The 21,044-nt window shown below is 42.5% G+C and overlaps 1 protein-coding gene across 2 annotated transcripts in view; it reads left to right on the top strand.

Annotated features, from left to right (window-relative positions):
- Ranbp17 (RAN binding protein 17) overlaps window positions 1-21,044 on the top strand; it is a 304,243-nt gene that overhangs the window by 245,522 nt on the left and 37,677 nt on the right. For both annotated transcript variants that reach the window (XM_051167333.1, XM_051167332.1), the window contains 2 exons: window positions 12,714-12,928; window positions 14,276-14,414. In XM_051167333.1, coding sequence (XP_051023290.1) covers window positions 12,714-12,928; window positions 14,276-14,414 — 354 coding nt within the window. The remainder of the gene's footprint in view (window positions 1-12,713; window positions 12,929-14,275; window positions 14,415-21,044) is intronic.

Raw genomic sequence — 21,044 nt, 5'->3', positions numbered from 1 at the left:
CCAGCAGTTGGTTGAATTGGAAGTTAGTGTGACTGGATGTAGTCATCTTTCCATATCCCTTACTGCTTCTTAAGATTTAGGAAGTTGATGACAAGTGCTATGAGTTTTTGTGATTCTCATCCTAAAACTAGAGGGAAACTGAAGTGTAAGTGGGAAGGCAGCCTCCAGCTGTGTTACAGTGGCTTTGTGCACTTTCCGTGGACTACTAGAAGACTCCCTTGCCCTCCGTGGAACCCCACGCTGGCTTCCTTCTGCCGTCTGGGCTCTGGCCTGTGTCCTTTGGAGACTCTGGCATGCTCGTTGGAGGGAGATAGTGTGGCTGGCACCTAGGAGCCTGAAAGATCCAAGAGTCACAGCAAAGGCTGCATGCAGCCTGCAGTACTTACCTCTCTGGGTTACCCAAGGTTAAGGACAGAGAACTGTAAAGGGCGAGAGCATTGTGCAGTCGCTCTGTCCCCATCCTCACAGAGCTCCCCTGGAGCTCCTCTCTCCTGAATCGTGTATGGGTCGTCAGGGATGGGGTGGTACCAGAGAGGACTCAGTGCCTAATGCACCTGATTTATCACACATGGAGGACTGCCTCTTCTTCACTGCACTGTGAGACTGGCAGAAAAATAATACTTTTGATATGCTGTTTTATTTATCTACATTCTGTCATGATATACTTTGATGTAAGTTTTTAATTTTGCTTCAGCTCTCAGCTGCTCTTGCTGTTACAGCTCGGGGTCAGCACTGGGGTTAGCCACAGTAGCACAAAACAATTTCCTGTTTGTACAGCCCAGGTAACATTTGGATGAGGATTAAATTTTACCACATTTTCTACTAGCCCTAGCCTATTATTTCTAATGAGTTTTAAATTGCTTCAAGAACATGTATTTCAAAACTTAGTGCAATGATCCTTCAGCCTGAGCAACTTAATAAAAGAAATTTCTTTCTCTAAATTTTTGGTTAAAATGTTGCATGCACTGTAATAAATGTTATTACTCTGGAAACCTACTTCTCAGCTTTAAGAAGTGGATGCTTTTATGCTCAATTTCCATTTGTCTAATCTTTTCTTCCCATTGCCTCTGGGTACTGGTATCTTTAGTGACATCTGTTGGTTGAAGAGTGCACAGAGGGGGAGAAATACTGGTCGTTGTCATGAGGCTAGCCAACGTGGAGTTGCTTGCATTCCTTCCTTTGGGAACTGATTTTTAAAAGGCTTAGCTTGTGAAATTTTAAACTTTAGAAATAGCTGGAACAAATTATGATCATTCTCTTCACTGAAGAATTTACGTATTGGGCTGAGAGGTGGCTCAGCAGAGAACCTGGGTTCAGTTCCCAGCCCCAACATGCCAGCTCTAATCTGTCTGTTAATTCTAGTCCCAGGAGATCCAGTGCCCTCTTCTGGCCTCCATGGGGACCAGACACACAAGTGGTACACAAACATACATGTAGACAGAAGACTCATACACATGCATGCATGGATGGATGGATGGAATCTCAAAATTTTAAAGAAAAAAGAATTTACATTGCAAAGCAACATATGGTTCTTTAACATTCATAAATTGAGTTTGTAAAGCTTTGTGCAAACCATTGCTACTCCTTGTGACCCAGCTAACAAGCCAGTGGCTTACTCAAGGGTTTTACAGAGTCCTAGGAGTCTGTGAAAGCACCCATAGAAGTTCTATAGGAAAAAAAGGAGAGGAGAGGAGACATGGCCAGAAATACCTAGCTACATAGTTGCACAAACAGGATTTGTTTGTAAAGGGTGTCTCTACAAGAATAATTCTGGAATACAGCATTAGAAGTGTGAGATTTGGTCTTATATTTACAGTAAGATGATAACAAGACAATAGATGAAGACTGCATTTTAGTCTTGAAACACTTAGAGATTTTGTACAATGCCAGCAGGAAATAATAGTGGTTGGAAATAGAAATTCCAGGGCTATTGCTATGGCCTTGGCTTTATTCACAGCATGCAGATAATAACTTCTGAAAGTCTTGTGAAGGCAATGGAATGATTATGCCTTGAGGACCCCAAAATCCACCCCCCCAGCTAACTTACCAGAAGAAAGGCCTCAAAGGCGCCATGGGGAGTCTCAGAAGCTATTGGTGTTAGACTAAGCCTCCTTTGCACACAAGGAAAAAAAATACTAAGGACTTCTTTCAGCATGCAGCTAACATTTACTGAACATGTACTGTGTGATACTGTAAGTTACAAGGGATGAGAAGATGAACACATAGAAAAACCAATTCTTCCCTAAGAAAACTTAGGACTAGCAGGGCATTTAGACAAACTAATGAAGGGTGTGCTGTACTCATGATTGAAAAGTATTTAGAGTGTTCTAGAAACCTAGAAGAGATTTCTCACTCGAACTCCACGGACAGAACAGGCAGGGTTTTTTTAATTAATTAATTAATTTACTTATTATTTGAAGAAACAAGAAATGGGACCCCGTGGGTCTAGAGAAATGCGGTTAAGAGCACTTGCTGCTCTTCCAGAGGACCCAGCTTTGATTCCCAACACCCACATCGAGTAGTTCACAAATGCCTGTAACCCCAGGTCAGGGAATTCAACACCTTCTTGTGGCCTACACAGACATACATATAATTTTGTTTGTTTGTTTGTTTAAGAGTATGTGGGCAGCACAAATTGGACTTGATGGATGGGGAAGAAAAGGACAGAAAGTTGGATCTGGAAGGAGTCAAAGGAAGAGATGAGTATGATCAAAACTCATTGTATAAAAAGAGAAATGGACTGCTGGGTGGTGTACACCTGTAATCCCAGCACTCAGAAGGCAGAGGCATATGGATCTCTGTTCAAGTCCAGCCTATTCTAGGAAAGTGAGGTCTGGGACAGTAAAGGCTACACAGAGAACCCCTGTCACACAAAACAAACAAACACACACCAGAGAGAAATGTGTATGCAACAAGAAAACTGCAGATTTCAAAATTGCTAGAGTCCTATGTGAGAGTAACTTGTATCTAATTCTACTGTGTATGGGTGTGCATGCACACATACCGTCCTGTGTGTATGTCTGTCTGTGGGGGTCAAAGGACAACTTTCCAGAGTTGTTCCCTTCTACCATGTGAGCTCTAGGGATCAAACTCAGGCCATCGGACAGCAGACACCGCTAAATCATCTCAGCAGCCCCAACTTTATCCTTTTGAAATAAGTTTGGTTGAATGTATTTAAGAACTATAACACAGTATTCTGTGATGGCTACAGACCACAGGAAAGGGTTCTGTAGTGCCCTGAGTCTAGTTAGTGCCACCTGTATTGCTTGGGTGTACAACCATCCACTGAGGCAAGAGCAACCTACTACTAGTGGCCATGCTCCCAAATACATCCCCAGCAGCCGTCAGCTGCCAGTAGCTATCAGCTATGAGTGGGCTTCATGAATCCCTCCTGTGGTACTTAAGTTCTGACTATCATGGTCTTGTAGAAACCACAGCTGCCCTGAGTTTATGAGTTCAGTGGCCATGTCCTATCCAGGAGAAAACATTCAGAACACCACTCTTCCTCGCCCACCTGCTCTTACATTCTTCTCACCTCCTATCTATTCTCTGAGCCTTGAGAATTAGGGGTTGACATAGATGCCCGCTTTGGGACTGAGCCCTCACGGCACTTTGACCAGTTATGAGTCTGCTCTAACCACTGCCCACTGCAGAAAGAAGTCTCTCACCATAGTTGAGAACAGCACAAATCTATGGGTATAAACAAAAATGTTTATAAGGCAGTTTAACACCATGATCATTTAACAAAACAATAGATTTTTCCCTAAAGATTGTCACTTCTCCAGCAATTAGCTCTTGACCAGGCTTGTGAATGCCTACTGAGTGTGAATTGTCTACTGTGGAGCAAGCCTTACAATCAGAAAGTAGTTAAGAGTTCTGCTATGGCACCAGTGAGCTCTTTACCAGTATCCAGTGCTGGGGAAAACAGTTAACGTGCTTCTTCTCCCAGCAGCCTCCATAATACCATTCAGCACTATGAAAGTTAACCTGTAGGCCAGAAGTTTCCCGACAGTTCCAAGTTGACTTCCTTGCCCTGTACCCAGCAGGTATGATATCATGGACAATAGGGTCTGACGATCTAGTTAGGGTGAGCAACCAAGAGTAAAGTCAGTGGCTGTAACTATGAGCTTTGAGCAATGGTGGTGTGCCACTGTGGATCGTAGGTAATGCAAACGTATCTGACAGGGAATCCTAAGACGGAGTGAAGTGATGCACATGGGGGTTAGGGGCACATGGATGGATGGCAGACTTTGTATTTTTCTGTTGGCTTTGCTGGAATCCTAGGATTGCTCTTTAAATATTATAATCTTTGGGGAAATAGCAGAGATTTGGCATTTGTTACATTACTAGAGTGGCTGAAGCAGGCCTGGTTGAAAAGATGATGTTTAACCAGGCTTCCTGCAAGTAAGAGTCAGTCCTGAGGGTGCCTCAAGAGAAGAGAGTCTCAGACTAACGGACTTGGCATCCTGAAGCAAGAATGTCTGAAGAGCTGCAAAGGAGGTCAATAGCCAGAGTGGAATGAACAAACAGAAGTAATGGGAGCTGAGTCCACAAGGCCTGCAGCCAGCCACTGTTCTGAGTGTATCTCTAAGTAAAACAGGCCTGTAGAGTGTTTCAGGGTTTTGGTTTGGTTGGTTGGTTGGTTGGTTGGTTGTTATTATTTTTGTTTTCATTTTGTTAGTTTGGGGTTTTGTTGTTTTGCTATTTGGGGTTTTGGTTTGTTTGTTTTTTTTAATATTGTATTAATTTATTCATATTACATCTCAATTGTTAGCCTAGCCTTTGTATCCTCCCATTCCTCCCTCACTCTCATTTTCCCCTTACTCCCTTCCCCTATGTCTGTGACTGAGGGGGACCTCCCCACCCCCGTATTTGCTCATAGGGTACCAAGTCTCTTCTTGGTAGCCTGCTATCCTTCCTCTGAGTGACACCAGGCCTCCCCATCCAGGGGACATGGTCAAATATGGGGCACCAGAGTTCATGTGAAAGTCAGTCCCGACTCTCCACTCAACAGTGGAGAATGTCCTGTCCACTGGCTAGATCTGGGTAAGAGTTCGAGGTTTACTGCACATATTGTCCTTGGCTGATGTCATAGTTTGAGCAGGACCCCTGTGCCCAGATCCGCCCATCAGAATGTTCTTCTTGTATGTTTCTAGGACCCTCTGGATCCTTCTATTTCCCCATTCTCCCATGCTTTTCTCACCTAAAGTCCCAATAGTATGGCCTCCCCTCTGACCCACTTTCCTGGTAAGTGAAGACTTTCATGGGACATGCCCCTTGGGCTAGATTGATTTATTTTATTTATACAGTGCTCTGCCTCCATGTAATATGTACAGGCCAGAAGAGGGCACCAGATCTCATTATAGATGGTTGTGCACCGCCATGTAGTTGCTGGGACTTGAACTCAAAACCTTTAGAAGAGCAGCCAGTACTCTTAACCTCTGAGCTATCTCCCCAGCCCCTTGTTTTGTATTTTTGAGATAGGGTCTCACTTTGTATCTTTGGCTGGCCTTAAACTCGTTATATAGACCAGGCTGGCATTAAAGGCGGGCACACCATTTTGAACAGAGGAGTGACATCCCTCTTGCTGTCTTCTTAATGGTAGAATACATAGGACTGCATGCAAGGAGGTGCGATAAGACAGTGTTGTGGCCATGCAAGCAGTTTGACACAAACTGACACAGACCAAGGTGATGACTCTGAGTGGTGAGAAGTGGCAAGAGTTCTAGTTATGTTGAAGCTCAGTCAAGTCAGGCAGCTGAATGAACAGCATGTGAGGAGAACATAGCTCCACATCGGACAAGTGAGAGGTGTTGGTGCCACCCAAGTTCAGGTGCTGAATGTGGATTTGACATGAGATGCTGGAATCTGGGAGGTAGTTCCAGACTAGAGAAATGAGTCTGAGTCAAGATGGCTGGTGGAGACAGGAAAAGGGAATATGAATATAGAAAGCTTGGGTTTAAGCCCTAGTGTGGGAGGTAAAGGGAAGGGGGAGTCAGCATAGACAGGTGCTTGCAACCAGCACTGATGGAAGAGGGAGAAGACTGGCAGGCCTGAGGACAGGAAAGCTGAGGTAGTCACCAGGGTCCGAAGCTATTAGTACAGCTAGGAGGAGAAATGCAGACATGTTTGGGACAGGCCGTTCTTTTCTGAGGAGTTGTGCTGCGAAAGGGACGTTCTCCAGCAGCGGCCATGGAGGGTTTGCGCTGCTTTCTCTTTTCAAGTGGAAGAAATCTTAGCATGTTTTATTTTGATTATAATGATCTAATAGCAAAAGGGAAATGATTGCTTAGGAGAGAAGGGCGAAGATGTTGTTTCTTCTGCCTCAAGCACAGAAGAGCTAAGACTGATTGACCTGGCTGAGGAACTGACTTGCTGAAGTGCATGCGATGATGTGAGTTCGGTGCCAGTAGAAGGAAGGATGAGGATGATGGCGGATCTTTAGGATTCAGGAGGGAGTCCCAGATGGAGATGATACATTTTTACTAGACAGTAGCAATCCTCTGTAAAAAACATTCTGCTTATTTTATGGTCCTAACAACTTGCTTAATTTTCCATATCCTTACCAGCACTGTGTCCATCTCTAGTATTTCCATTGCAGAGCTCTTCAGTCCGGGGATGCTGGGTGGTCTGCAGAGGCAAGAATAGGTTCTGTGACCTGAGCACTGGAAATGAGCAGTTCTCTACCACAACTGTTCTGCTCCACCATCTTGGTTGCAGTCTTTCACACTGTTCAGCCACGCCACTAAGAAAGACTTCTGCTATAGAGCTGTCTGCTAAATATAAAATGCCTTAAAGTTTTAAAGAGGAAAGGGAAAAAGAAAAGATGAACCAGTGCATTGGGTTGTTGTCTAAGCCAGGAAGCAAGGCTATCCATACTGGTACAAGCTGTTAGTGAGAGATATCTTACCCCCTGCACCTTCCTTCCCCCCCCTCCGCCCCCACCGCTCACACACACCCCACTTCCAACTCTAGCACAGAGAACAGGCAGGACATGAGCAGACAGCTAAGCCCATTCCAGCTGACTGTGTAGAGAAGGGCCAGAGAGCAGGCAAACAGTGCAGTGTTGGCTCTACCACGAACTGTGTCAATGGAAGGATTAGAGGGAAGTGACACTTTGTATTGTACATGCCTAGCTTTGTCTGCTCTTTTCCACATCGCAGCCCCTCCACAGGCTCTCAAACTAGAGAACAAGTGGACTCTGTAATATCATACCTCACGTTTATTGGGCACTGTGCCACTTAGCGTTGGTAAGCACTTTGCATATGCTGCCTCCTTTACTCCACGTAAGAGCCTTGGGAGTTATAGGTGTTGTTATCTTCATTTTATTGATAAGGAAACAGTGACTTTCAGAGAGTGATAATGTACCCAGATAACCAAGTAGCAAGCATTTGAGTGAACTAGCTATTGAGCTGATGGCATTCTCTTCTCCTCGGCCCTATATAGCTTTGACATCCACCTAGCCAGGCCCAGTGTTAAGGACAGGGGCTTTGCCCCTACTGTTAGTTATAACAGATGTAGTCAGTGAGCCAGTGTAGTTAGGGGCTTGTTTGGGTTCTAGGCTTGGACAGTCTTTCATTTAGGGAAAGTCTCACTTCCTTTGGTGCTGCTGCAGTAGCAGCAAAGAAGCAGCTATTACTGGCTTGAGTGGCTGCCAGCCTGGCAGAGCCATTGCCTCCCACCACTGCAGTGCTGTAGTGTAAAGCTCCCTCTCAGATTAGAGCTAGACAGGCTTGGGGCCCAACAAGCAAAGTAAAAACAGTATCAAAGAGACGCAGATGATCTGTATAATTATGTGACTCTAATTACTAGACTTTAGGCCTTTCAAAGGCACAGTCTCCAATTTTGGACAGTATTCCTGAGTAATACATACTGGAGAAAATTAAACTGGAGTGAAAAAATAATGATTTAACCAAGATTTCCCTTTCATAGTCTTTAATAGCAACCATAGAATTCTGCGACACTTGACTATAACATAAGACAGTTCCCTAATTCAGATGTATTAATTATGCTTTTTTAAAGCCATAATACTGAGTTAATGAATTAATTCAGACAAAAGGCAAGTATGCCAATATTGCAACTTTAGCCTAGCAAAAAAGATTAGGCTCCTGAATCACCTGGGTGGTGGATGATTGAGTCCCGTCGCAGTCTCCCGCCGCAGTCTCTAGGCTGTCTACCAGACCTTTGCTGCAAAGTGCAGAGGTGTTAGGAAAGCAGAAAAGACCAGTTATACTGAGGGAAGAGGAGAGCAGGGAAGGCCTCACGAAAGGACCGGGCAGCCATGAAGGTACACATAGCTCTTTCCCTCTCCCGTAAGGATAACTATAAAAGATACCCTTGGGTTCCTTCTCTTTGTCTCTGGCCCCCAGCAAACACAAAATGTGTGAGCACCGTCTTGCCTCCAGAATTACCCTAGCTCTTTCCGCCTTCTACCTATAGTGTTTTCTTCTTTGGAAAAGAGAGGGTGGGGATGTGACCTTGATTTATGTTTATTTGAGACAAGGCAGGACGATATTTCTTAGACTCCCAAGCCTTTGCTCTTAATCTACCCAGAACATACCACATCTTCTGAGGCCACCTGGGAAATGCAATCAGCCCTTCGAACAGCCTGTTCTAAGAAGTCTCACCTATTGCCTTCTACCTAAACAGGATTTGTCTCTTCTGTTGTTACAGCATCATTAGTCACTACTCTGATAGTATTTTGTTACATTTTATGGAGTCAATCACAATTCTCTTCACCCCCACAATGAAAGTCCTCAGAACAAAGATTGCTTTTCTTCATGTGTTTATCAGTAGCTGTTAAGTAAATACTATCATATTGCATTCAGTCTTTGTGGAGCTACAGTTTCTGTCTCTAAGTTGAATTAGAATGAGGTCAAGAAAGGGTACAAGATGTGCTTCTAAGTTCCAACATAGACTTCCACTTTCCAGACAAAACTTTGTTTCTCAGATGTCTCAATTACAGGCAAAGCCTCATGGATATCTAAAGCCGTAAGAGAGCAATGGCAGTCAGTGTTTTAGTAACAGGCTTAGGGAAAACTCTGTCCCAACTAGTTCTATTTCACAGTCCACTCGGAGTATTGGTCCTTTTTAATCTCTTTTTAACACGTGTAGTTACCCTGATACACCTATCAAGTGGGAGTTGGTAGGGTGCTTGCCTAGGATGCTCTAAGTCCTGGATTTGATCCCCAGCATCTTATAAAGTGGACATAAAGGTGCAGACCTGTGATCCCAGTATACAGCAGCTAGAGTCAGGAGAAATTAAAGAAAAGGAACACTGAATCTTATGTGCCCATGGTTGAGAGGAGGAAGTAGGTCCAAAGGAAAAGCTGAAGATTGAGAGTGGGGGACCACTGGCTAGCCCTCCTGAAACAATGGCAGGTATGAACATGTTGGACCATCAAGGCAGTCTAAACACTGGGCACATCAGGGAGCCAGAGCAGGATCTAAAGCAATGTGGTCTGGGAAGAAACTGACCGGTGTGGCGAAGAAGCGCTGCCTCCTGCTAAGCATTTGGTTGCAGGCTTGAGGTCATTAGCAGGGTTGGTGGTTCTGAGCAAGAAGCAGGGAAGAGCAAGACCAGCTGGAGCCCAGCAGTCGGTCTCCACCATGGCTCTCACCGCTTTCAGAGAGCCTTGCAGATACTTCCCTTCCTCCTCCTCCAGCTTACAGAGTGCTCTTGGGGCCACGTGTACCCACAGCCATACTGGGTGACTGGTTCTGCCAAGTTGACACCAAATAAACTATATTGTACGTCCAAATTTTAGAAATTGGATTTAGTTTCAGTTTTACAAACAGAACTCATTTGAACAGTAAAAAGAGCTAATAAAGAGTGTTATCTATTTTTTAAAGAATTCCTAGGTACTGGCTAGCTGCACACTTTCAGAATACATTTCAGAGACAGAAATTTTTTAATATAAATCCTAAATACTACTAAAATGTTAAAGTGATTAGGTAAATAGTTCTTTGTCTTGTTAATGGTCAGCATATGTATTTGTCAGGGTTCTCTAAAGGAACAGAACTGCAAAGAGTGGTGGTGCATACTTCGAAGGCAGAGGCAGGTGGTCTTGAGTTCAAAACCAGCCTAGTTGTCATACCAAAAAGCCAAGTTCCAGGACAGCCATGGCTATATAGAAAGACTCCTGTCTCAAAAAAAAAAAAGAACAAAAAATGACTGGACATAGCAGTACACACTTTACCCTCAACACACAAGAGACAAAGGCAGCCACATCTCTGTGAGTTTAAGCCTAGCCTTGTCATATAATGAGTTCCAGGACAACATGGAGACCTTGTCTCAAAATAAATTAAATAAATAAAATAAAGGACCAGAACTTGATAGAATAATAAAAATTAAAAGGGGATTTATTGGAATGGCTTACAGGCTGTAGTTCAGGTAGTCCAACAATGACTCTCTCCCAATGGGTAGATCAAAAATTGTGTATTTGTTCAGTCTATGAGACTGGATGTCTCAGCAGTTCCAGTCTGGCACTGGGGTCCTAGAGGATTCCTAGAGAGCTGCTAGTGTTCAGTCGGTGTTGGAAACCTACAGAAGCAGCTTCTGATATGACCAAAAAGAATGTCCCAGTTACAGGATAGATGAAGTTGCCAGCAAGAGTAAAAAGCAAAAGCCTCCTTCTTCTGTGTCCTGTTACATGGGCTGCCACCAGAAGGTGTGGCCCAGACTCAGGGCAGGTCTTCAACCTCAAATGATCTAACCTAGAAAATCCCTCCCTGGCATGCACGTCAACTTGGGTTTTAGATGTGGTCAAGTTGACAACCAAGGTTAGCCATCACAACCTAGAACTTCGGTAGAGCTTTTAAACTAACCATCTCAAGATCTTCTAAAACCTAAAGGGAAAAAAGCCTTGATTATTTTGTGTAATGCCAGTGATTTCTGTGTGTCTCATCTAATTCCAAATCTGTAAGGCTCCTAAAAATAAAGTAACCTAAGATTAATTAAGTTCACATTGGAAATTAAGACTTCACCCAAATAGTCATTTGCATCTTAGGCTTTCTTTCTTTCTTCCTTGACTAAGCTGGTTATTTTTAGTAATTTTTTTATTTAATTAATTTATTCAGATTACAACTCAATTGTTATACCATCACTGGTATCTTCCCATTCTTCCCTCCTGCTTTCACCCTATTCCCCTCTTACACTATGGAATACTACTCAGCTATTAAAAACAAAGAAATCCCGCAACTTGTAGACAAATGGGTGAAACTAGAAATGATCATACTGAGTGAGTTAACCCAGAAGCAGAAAGACTCACATGGTATATACTCACTTATAATTGGGCACTAGCCCAAAAGGCATGTCCCATGAAAGTCTCCACTTTCCAGGAGATTGGGATAGATGTGAGGACATCCTACTGGGACTCTAGGTAAGAGAAATGTAGGAGATAGGGAAATAGAAGGACCCAAAGGGTCCTAGAAACCTACAAGAAGAATATTTTTAGTAATGTTTAAAAATAATTCTTTGAGAATTTTATTTTATATAACATATTTTGAGTATATTCACCCCCTCAACTCCCATTACTACCATCTCTCCCCAGTCAAGCTGAGATTTCTTCTTCTCCATTGAATTTAGTTTGTGTTGCCCAGGCACTCAGGGAGTGGCTGGCGCCTGCCCTGGCATGTTGTTGGCCTACAAGGGATCCTAACACTTACCCTCTCCCAGAAATTCTCAGTGCTATAGCTGCTCAGGTAATGGAGGGATTTTGTGCCTGTCTCCCCTAATATGCTGGGATGCCGCTTACCTAGTTCTTCATATTCTCTCTCTCTCTCTCTCTCTCTCTCTCTCTCTCTCTCTCTCTCTCTCTCTCTCTCTCTCCCTCTCCTCTCCTCCTCGCTCTCTCTCTCTCCTCTCCTCTCTCTCTCTCCCTCTCTCTCTCTCCTCTCCTCTCTCTCTCTCTCTCTCTCTCTCTCTCTCTCTCTCTCTCTCTCTCTCTCTCTCTCCTCCCCCTCCCTCCCTCCCTTTCTTCCTCCCTCCCTCCCTCCCTCCCTCTGAATGTTTTGCTAACTCAGTTCTCTTTTTTATTTTTTAGCATTTATGCACTTAATGTGCAGTTCTGTGTATGTATATTTGTGTGTATGCACACATGAGCCACAGCACGTGTGTAAGTCAGAGGACAACTTAAGGCACTGCAGTCTCACCCTCCACCGTACAGGGATGGGTTTCAGGCCACCATACTCAGCAGCAGGTGTCTTTGAGCACTGAGACATCTCACCACCCCTTACCGGACCTTTTTTTTTTTTTTTTTAATAAAAATGTTTATTTAAGGGCTAACATTTACATTAAAGTATAAAGACTAATCTGAATGGGTATGTGTAGCGCGTGGTTTTCTTCATGTTTTTGTGCGTATTGGTGTAATCGCCATCCAAATCAAAACACGGGCCTTCCCCGGCACCCTGGAAACACGAGCTTTCCCCGGCACCCTGGATTGATTTTTCTTTGGACTCATCATTCTTCCCAAATAAATGACCTTGTATATTTATATTTTATATTTATATGACCTTGTATATTTATATGACCTTGTATATTTATATTTATATTTATATGACCTGTATATTTATATTTTGAGCAATGGTTCAATTTTGGAGAAATACTGAAGGAAAGTTAACGTTAGCTGCAAAGTGAAGATGTCAGTGTGTCTCACACCTCTTGGAATTACATCTCTTTATACCACTTTCTTTCTGGCCTTACCCTACCACAGGAAATCAGATCTTGTCTCTTGGGAGTCTCTCAAAAGATCAGATTTATCCAATGAAACTCAAGGGCATCTCCATCTGCTATTCAGCTCTCAAGTCTGCCTTATGTGGAAATTATGTCAGCTTTGGCGTCTTCAAGTTGTACGGGGACAACCATTTTGACAATGTACTCCAGGCCTTTATCAAAATGCTGCTGTCGGTGTCTCACAGTGACTTGCTGGTAAGCACCACAGTGCCATGGGGCTCTTCATGTGCAGTGGGAAGTGCCAACACCACAGGCCCAGGGTCTTATATTTTAGCACAGCATGCTTGCTCCAGATTTAACCAGACCTGGACAGCTATAGTGATTACTTACATAATTCAACACACAGGCTAACAGTGTCCCAGCTGCCACTCTAACCACTTGGTCATCCAAAGTGCTATCACTTCATCAGACGAAAAGCAGATTTGGTAAGGTTAGTAAATCGCTTTCAGCCATATTCTTGATCCAAAAAGGGAAATACAGGATTGGGAGCAAAATTTCCCCTCCTTTCATTCCCCCATTTAGCTTCTTGCTGTTTGATCTTCTTTTGTATTAGAATTTGGGTGTGGCAGACAGCATTAAACTGAAAGTTGAGCAACCTGATATATTAAATGCTATTCATTTAGTCATTTACCTGGAGTCAGTCACCTCCTTTCTTCTCTGGGCCAAACTTTTTTTTAATGAGTGGGCTTTAAATGTGATTTCTCGGCCCCCTTTCTATACTGATGTGAGCTTTTGTGATGTATGTCAGTGATCTTTAAGCTTTGAAACCTTTCGGAACTGTCTGGGATGCTCGTTGGAAACACGGCTTCTTTGGCTGTCTCAGCAGAGCTTCTTTAAAACATGTCTGCCAGTTTATACCGAGCCACTGTACGCTCAATGTGTTCTCAGCATTGGGGTAATTGAGACTTTTCCACCCATTCCCACCCAGAAGTTCCATGAATGACCCGGAGAGCTTGGCTGAGAAATGGTCCTGAGCTTACAGTGGCCTGGAGCACAGTGCCCAAGCAGGCTGTGAAGCCTCCTTGTAGCAGAGTGAATGTTCTGCCTGCATGACAGAAACCACAAAGCAGAAGTCAGCTGCCATGCTCAGCAGCCTTATTGATGGGACTTTTCACTACAGTTGTGGTCCACCACAAAAATCATGAATAGTTCTCAAACCCAAGGGGTACATAAGACTGTATTTATCACATATGAAAAAAATACATATTTCAAGGCCTCACTTCAGAGTTTTTTGTTGAGTGGGTCTAGAATGTGGACTGGAAAACCTCATGTTGAGTAAGCATACCCACGGAGATGTTCTCATCTCACTAGCTGTCATACTGCGCTGGGTTTACTTGCCATGAGTCTTAGGCCTTGACGTTGCTTTACATTACATTTGCGATTTCCCAGGTATTGTCTCATACATTGTCCCTTCTCCTTAGAATGTGATCAATAGCAAATCATTTACCAAACAATAATTTAGCTGGCCTTGTACAAATATTAGCAGACTGAGATGCCATGTCCACATGGCTTGACATTTTCTCCCTCTCTCTCTCTGTACAGCAGTACCGGAAGCTGAGCCAGTCCTACTACCCACTCCTGGAGTGTCTCACCCAGGACCACATGAGCTTCCTCACCAACCTAGAGCCCCCTGTGCTCCTGTATGTTCTCACATCGCTCTCAGAGGGACTCAGCACTGTGGGTAAGGCCGAGAGAACGCTGCTCCCGCAGGAGACACAGGGTGTCCCTCTCCTCATGTTTGTGTTCATTGAGAGTCTTGTCCTATGAGGGGAAAAGAAATGTTATCAGTGCAACTGAAAGATTATTTTACAAGCTATTAGATGCGAGTGGAAAATAGACTTTAATCTTTTGGTAATTTTTTTCAGTTTTGAGATAACAGTTTAAATACCACCAAGGTCCAAAAAGTTCTAACAAATACATATATATTAATGAGACACACAGCGTGTAAAGTATTTGCATCACTACACAAAGCTCCAATATGTCTCCATCAAAGTTATTACTTGTTCTTAACCTGACTGCAAGGAAACTACTGTCTTTCTCTTTCTAGAATCTTTATGCATGGACTCTGAAAATAGGAAGTCATTGGTATCTTGTTTCTTTCATTTAACATAGTGCCTTTGAGAATCATCTGTGTTGTTTTTTGGTTTTTTGTTTTGTTTTGTTTTAAGATCTATTTATTTATTATGTATATAGTGCCCTGCCTGCATGTACACCTGCAGGCCAGAAGAGGGCATCAGATCACATTGTAGATGATTGTGAGCCACCATGTAGTTGCTGGGAATTGAACTCAGGACCTCTTAACCTCTGAGCCATCTCTCCAGCCTCCCGTGTTGTTTTTAAATCAGTTCATTTATCCTTCCTTTTCTGAGTGCTGTAGCTTCCTTGGTAACCACACTGCATTCATCCACAGATCATCTGATGGCTGTAGGACTGTTTTCATTCCTTGACTGTGTTGAGCATAACCACCATGACATCATGCACCAGTCTTCAATGACAGTCCTTCGTAGTTCCTTTGGATAATACCTAGGATAGGATTTCTGGGTTGTACACTGTCAGTTTTACTATGTCGAGACATCATCTCCCAGTGTGACTACAGTGGTTTGCTCCAACAATGTAGAGAGTTTCCAGCCGTTCCTCATCTGTACACTTACAGTGATTGTTTTCAGGTCGAGCCATTGCAGTGTATATAAAATGGCAGCTCTCTGGGGTCTTGACTTCTGTATCACCAGTGAGTAATTTGAGGATATTTCTATGCTTATTTCTTATTCGTGTATTGTGTTAGTATTCTGTTGCTGCAGCAGAATACTTGGGAGAAGTCACCATGCAGAAAGGGCTGTTGATATTTGGTCCACAGTTTCAGAGACTTTCGTTAGTGGTCTCGTGTCCCCTCACTTCGGGCCTGTTGGCAGGAGGCGTTGGACCGGAAAAGTTGCTGACCTCATGGTGACCAAGAAGCAGAGAGAACAAAAGAACAGTTTGAAGTCAGTCAGAGACACACCTCAGTAACCTACTCCTTCAGCCGTACCCTGCCCTACTAGTGTGTTAATAAGTCCTCGGTGACAGTCCACTGATGAGGTCCCCACCCTCAGCATCCCGTCACGTGCAGTGGAATGAAGCTGCACTTAACCCTTGGGAACATTTTAGATCCAAACAGTAACTACATTTTCTTCATGAAGTTTTTGTTAAAATATTTTACTGTTTTTTTTTTAACTGAATGTTTTGCTTTGTTTAAGATTTGTTTATTTACTATGCATACAATGTTCTGCCTGTGTGTACAGCTGCAGGCCAGAAGAGGGCATTATATCACATTACAGATAGTTGTGAGCCACCATGTGGATGCTGGGAATTGAACTCAGGACCTCTGGAAGAGCAGACAGCGGTCTTAACCTCTGAGCCCTCTCTCCAGCCCTGGATACAGATTCTTAATCAAATAAGATTCTAAAATAATTTCAGCCCATGACATGTCTTTGTGTTTTCCTAACAATATCATCTAAAAAGGAAAAGTTTCTATTTTTAAGAAATCCAATACTTCTTTAGCCTGAAGACATAAAGATTTCCCATTTTATTCCAAAAGTATCATCAGTTTGGCTCTCATTTTAAATCTATAATGCATTTCAATTTAATTTTTACCTATGTTCTAGGAATCAAACATTCTTTTAAAACAAATATTTGCTTGTTCTGCAACCTTTACCTGTTACTTATTTGTACTAAACCATGTCTTAGTTTTACACTGGCCTTAAATGCTGTAGTGCAGTCCTTTAATACTGTCCTCTTAGGTCCTGGAGTTCAATTCCCAGCAACCACATGGTGGCTCAAAACCATCTGTAATGGAATCCCATTCCCTCTTCTGGTGTACATGAAAACAGAGCACTCATATACATAAAACAAATAAATAAACCTTTAAAAAATATTCTTCTAAACTTATTATAACTATGAGATTTTTGCCTTTTCATAGAAATTTTAGAATTAAGCTATCAGTCCCTTGTATTTCTCCTCCCCTAGCCCCAAACAAAAGAGTAGGTGAATTTAGCTTAGGAGATCATTGAGTTTGACACTGTTGTCCTAAGATTGTTTATAGTCTCTGCCTGGTATCCATTGTGTGAATCGTCTGTCTATATTGACCTGCCTATAGGTCTATCTATAGCATCTGCCTGCTATCAGTGTACCTATTGTCTCTGCCATGATATCCTGATGCTGGTCATTGAGCCCTATTTTTTTCTCTCCTCATCACCATTCTAGCTGTAGTGTTTTACTGCAAAGCTTTCATTTTGACGATTTATTTTTATTTTTATTTTACTAAGTACAGTCTTTCTTCAGTTCACTTTGCTTTCTCTTTTTAAGTCTTGTTTTCAGATGAATGTATTGCTCGTTTAGATCTTTAGACCTTCTTTTATCATGTATTTATACTGTTATTCAATTAAAAATATTTTAATAATACTTTATTTATTCTTTAAGGATCTTGTAACATGTATATATGGTGTATTTCTGTATCCACCCTCCACTCAGATGACAGCTCTCTTCAGACCCCATCCAGCATGCCCTTTTTCTTACTTTTTTGAGTAGCCCACTAAGCCCAGGCAGTGCCGCCTGCCCATATCCTCGTGGGTGGAGCCATTAATTGGAGCTTGCAAATCTAATAGCAGACCCTCTAAAAGTCAACTACTATCTTCCCCAGGGGCCATCACCTGGTAATAATAATAAGCTGACTGGCTTGGGTGGGTTTCTTAAGTCTCACCCCAGTCTTTACTTGAGTTTTGATTGGCTTATTGTGCAGGTAGCCATGGCTGCTGTGAGTGTATGCGTCCACTGGCCGTGTCATGTCCAACAGACAGCACTGCTCTGTACCCTCCGGGCCCTAGGGATTGAAGACTTGATACAGATGTCCGTGTAGGGATAAGCACTTAATGGCTACTCATTCTCAGTACTTGGATCAGTTTTGAGCCAGTGCATTAACTGCTTCCCGTGGCAAAAGAGGCTTCTTTAACCAAAGTTAGGAACGGTTCAGGTCTGTGGGCATAAACATGAGTACCCAGAGGGCTGTTTGACAGGACAACCAGAAAAATCTCTTTATCGTCCTACTGATTTTCTTTTTCTGTTGCTGTTTTTGTTTTTCAAGACAGGGTTTCCCTGTGTAGGCTTGGCAGACCTGGACTCACTTTGTAGACCAGGCTGGCCTCAAACTCACAAAGATCTGCCTGCCTCTGCCTCCCCGAGTGCTGGCAATCCCACTATGTCCAGCTACATCCTACTGATTTTCATTTGAGCCAATTCCTTTGAAGCATAATGCTTAGTTTTCAAATATTTGAAGGTGCTCTTTATTCTGTTATTGAGTATGATTTTATTCCATTATGTTCATAGAATATATTCAGTGATTTTTGTTCGGTTGGTTAGTTTGGTTTGGTTTGGGGTTTTTTTCCCTCCTGAGAAAGGGTTTGCCCTAACTGTCCTGGACTCACTTTGTAGAACAGGCCGACCTGTAACTCAGAGATCTGCATGCCTCTGCCTCCAGAGGGCAAGGCAGAGCCACCACCACTGGGCTGATTGACTTTCTAATAATCTATAGTCTTACTGGTTAGTTGTATAATTTCTTTTATCCATCTGTTTTGTGAATTGGCACGAGAAAAACACTAAAATCTTAATAATTACAGCTTTGTCCTAATTCTCTGTCTCTGTTCGGGTCTAACAATTTTTGCACTGAATATTTAAAAGTTCCTGTGGGATGCATAAATATTTGAAATTATGGTATTCCTTTGATGAATTTTCCTTTTTATTACTACAAAATGACCCTCATGATCTGTAGTAAATTTCTTTTCTCTGAAAGTTCTATCTGATGATATCTTGAGTTTTCTTATTACGTGTATTTATTTGGGGGTGAGGTGGATCTACCACCGTGTTCACATGGAAATCAGAGGGCAACTTGCAGGAGTCAGTTCTTCTTCAACTATGAGGGTTCCAGGGATCAACCTTAGGTTATCAAGCTTGGCACCCTTACCAACAAGCCATCTCACCACCCTAGCATTCTTTTATTATGTTAATAAATGTGCCTTTATATTTAAAATCAGTTATTTATAGAGCACACGTATTTTTGTTTGTTTGCTTGGGTTGGTTTGTTTGGTTTGGTTTGGTTTTTTTGTGACAGGATTTCTCTGTGTAGCCCTGACTGTCCTAGAACTCACTCTATAGAACAGGCTGGCCTTGAACTCACAAAGATCTGCCTGCCTCTGCTAAGACATGAATTTCTTATTTATGCTCTGTCAGTAACTTGATACCTTAAAATATAAATGTATTTTATTATAGTTTTATACTTTCTATGTCTCGCATGGGTCTCACTGAGTTGAATTCAGGATGTCAGCAATGATATAGGTCTTGAGAGATACAGGCGCATTGTAATCTCTAAGAATTCTATGAAGAGATTTCCTTCTGACTGACTCTTTCCCAGTTCTATAAACCCTTGGGTTTACACTGAGGCTCTCTTAGATAACAGCAGCCTAATTCTCACTGTGAAGCCTTCTATGTTCACAGTTTCTGGAGGCGAGGCCATGCGTTCTTCTGCGTGCAGCATAAAGCTAGGATTAGGCTTGTTTATCAGCCACTGTTTCCTGCTATGGAAAAAGAGTTTCAGGTGTTGAGTTTGACTACCCATATATTCGGGTCTCAATCTGCAATGTCCATGTGTCCTTGCCCACTTGATCTTTGTTCTTATTTGCCTTTTTTCACATCTTTTTGTTTAGATTGAAGCCTACACGTGTTTTAATTTATTAGGTTAAAACCAGTAGTAATGATTTTTTTTTATTGGTCTGTTGTTTGGTTGGTTGTTTTCAGACAACTACGCTCCTCTGTACAGTCCATCCTGGCTGTGACCTTAAACTCTTCCTGCCCTTGCTTCTGTGTAGCTGGGATTGTAGACATGGGGCAACTTATTCGGCTCTAATTAAATATTTTAAATGAGTCTGTCTTTTATCTTCATGGGTTTATCAACAGCCTTTATTTTTTATTGTTGCTCTATCTGTTTAAAATGGGCATCTTCAAGGCTTCTTTTTCTTTTTCTTTTTGTTTTTTTGTTTGTTTGTTTGTTTTGGGGGGGTTTTTTTGTTTTTGTTTTTTTGTTTTTTGTTTCTTTGTCTTGGTTGAGACAGTCTTACTGTAGCTCTGGCTGTCTTTGAACTCACATGTAGACTGGGCTAGCCTTGAACTCACAGACATCTACCTGCCTCTGTCTCCCTAGCACTGGAATTAAAGGTGTACACCATCAGGCCTTTCCCACTTTGTACTGTAGCTGGTCTTTGCTACTTTGTGGGTTCTTCTTTTTTCCACCCTTTATCCACCACCACCACCACCACCAGTTTCACCCCTAACACTAGATAGGAGAGAAGCAAAGATAAAGGGGAGAGAGGAATTAGGAAAATTCCTGAATCTAATTTCTTTCCTTTAGTTTCTTCTTTGACCACAGCTACTAACAAACGGCAACAACCTCCCTGAATTACGGATAACTCCTAATCCTGCCTCTTGGGGCCCTAGCATTTATGTACCCTCTGAGAAATTCCCAGAATTCCACACATCACACTACAGTATAAACTATCTACAGCTGGCAGAACCATGCTTCTGCTAGAGCAGGAGGTAAATCATGGTCAGCTGCTGTGGACAGTCTGAGGCAGTCCCACATCCCTACACCTGGGATTGCTGGAGCGATGGCTCAGTGGTTAAGGTCACTGACTGCTCAAATCCCAGCACCCACATGGCAGCTCACCACTGTCTGTAACTCCAAGATCTGACATTCTCACATAAACATATATGTAGGCAAGACACCAGTGCACATAAAATAAGGTAAATAAAATTTAAAAAAACAAAAAGCATATTCTTATTTCTGTGGTTTTTTTTTAAGAAACCAGAATTCCAGGATTCTTAAGACTATCACTAATGTATATTTCTGAACAACCACAGTCTGTGTCTCAATTTCATCCCCAAACTACAGTTACATACTCTAACCCTCTTGGCCTGCAAGCTTAATTGTGCCATTTTTTGGTTTGGGATTCTTTTTTTTCTCCTCCCCCCCCCCCTTCAATTTCACTCATTTCTATAGTTTTATGTGAAGTTCACAGATTTTTCTACAATATTTAATCTATCAATGTTGTTGTTCTTCTTTTTCTTCTTCTTCTTCCTCCTCCTCTTCCTCTTTCTCCTCCTCTTCCTCTTCTTCTTCCTCTTTCTCCTCTTCTTCCTCCTGCTCTTCCTCTTTTTCCTCTTCTTCCTCCCCCCCCTCCTCCTCCTCTTCTCTTAGGTTTCTTTGAGACAGAGTTTCTTCTATGTAACC

The sequence above is a fragment of the Acomys russatus genome, chromosome 25 (assembly GCF_903995435.1).
Source record: "Acomys russatus chromosome 25, mAcoRus1.1, whole genome shotgun sequence".
Lineage (NCBI taxonomy): Eukaryota > Metazoa > Chordata > Mammalia > Rodentia > Muridae > Acomys > Acomys russatus.
Note: the sequence above shows the minus strand (reverse complement) of the source record. Positions and strands in the feature narration are given on the sequence as shown.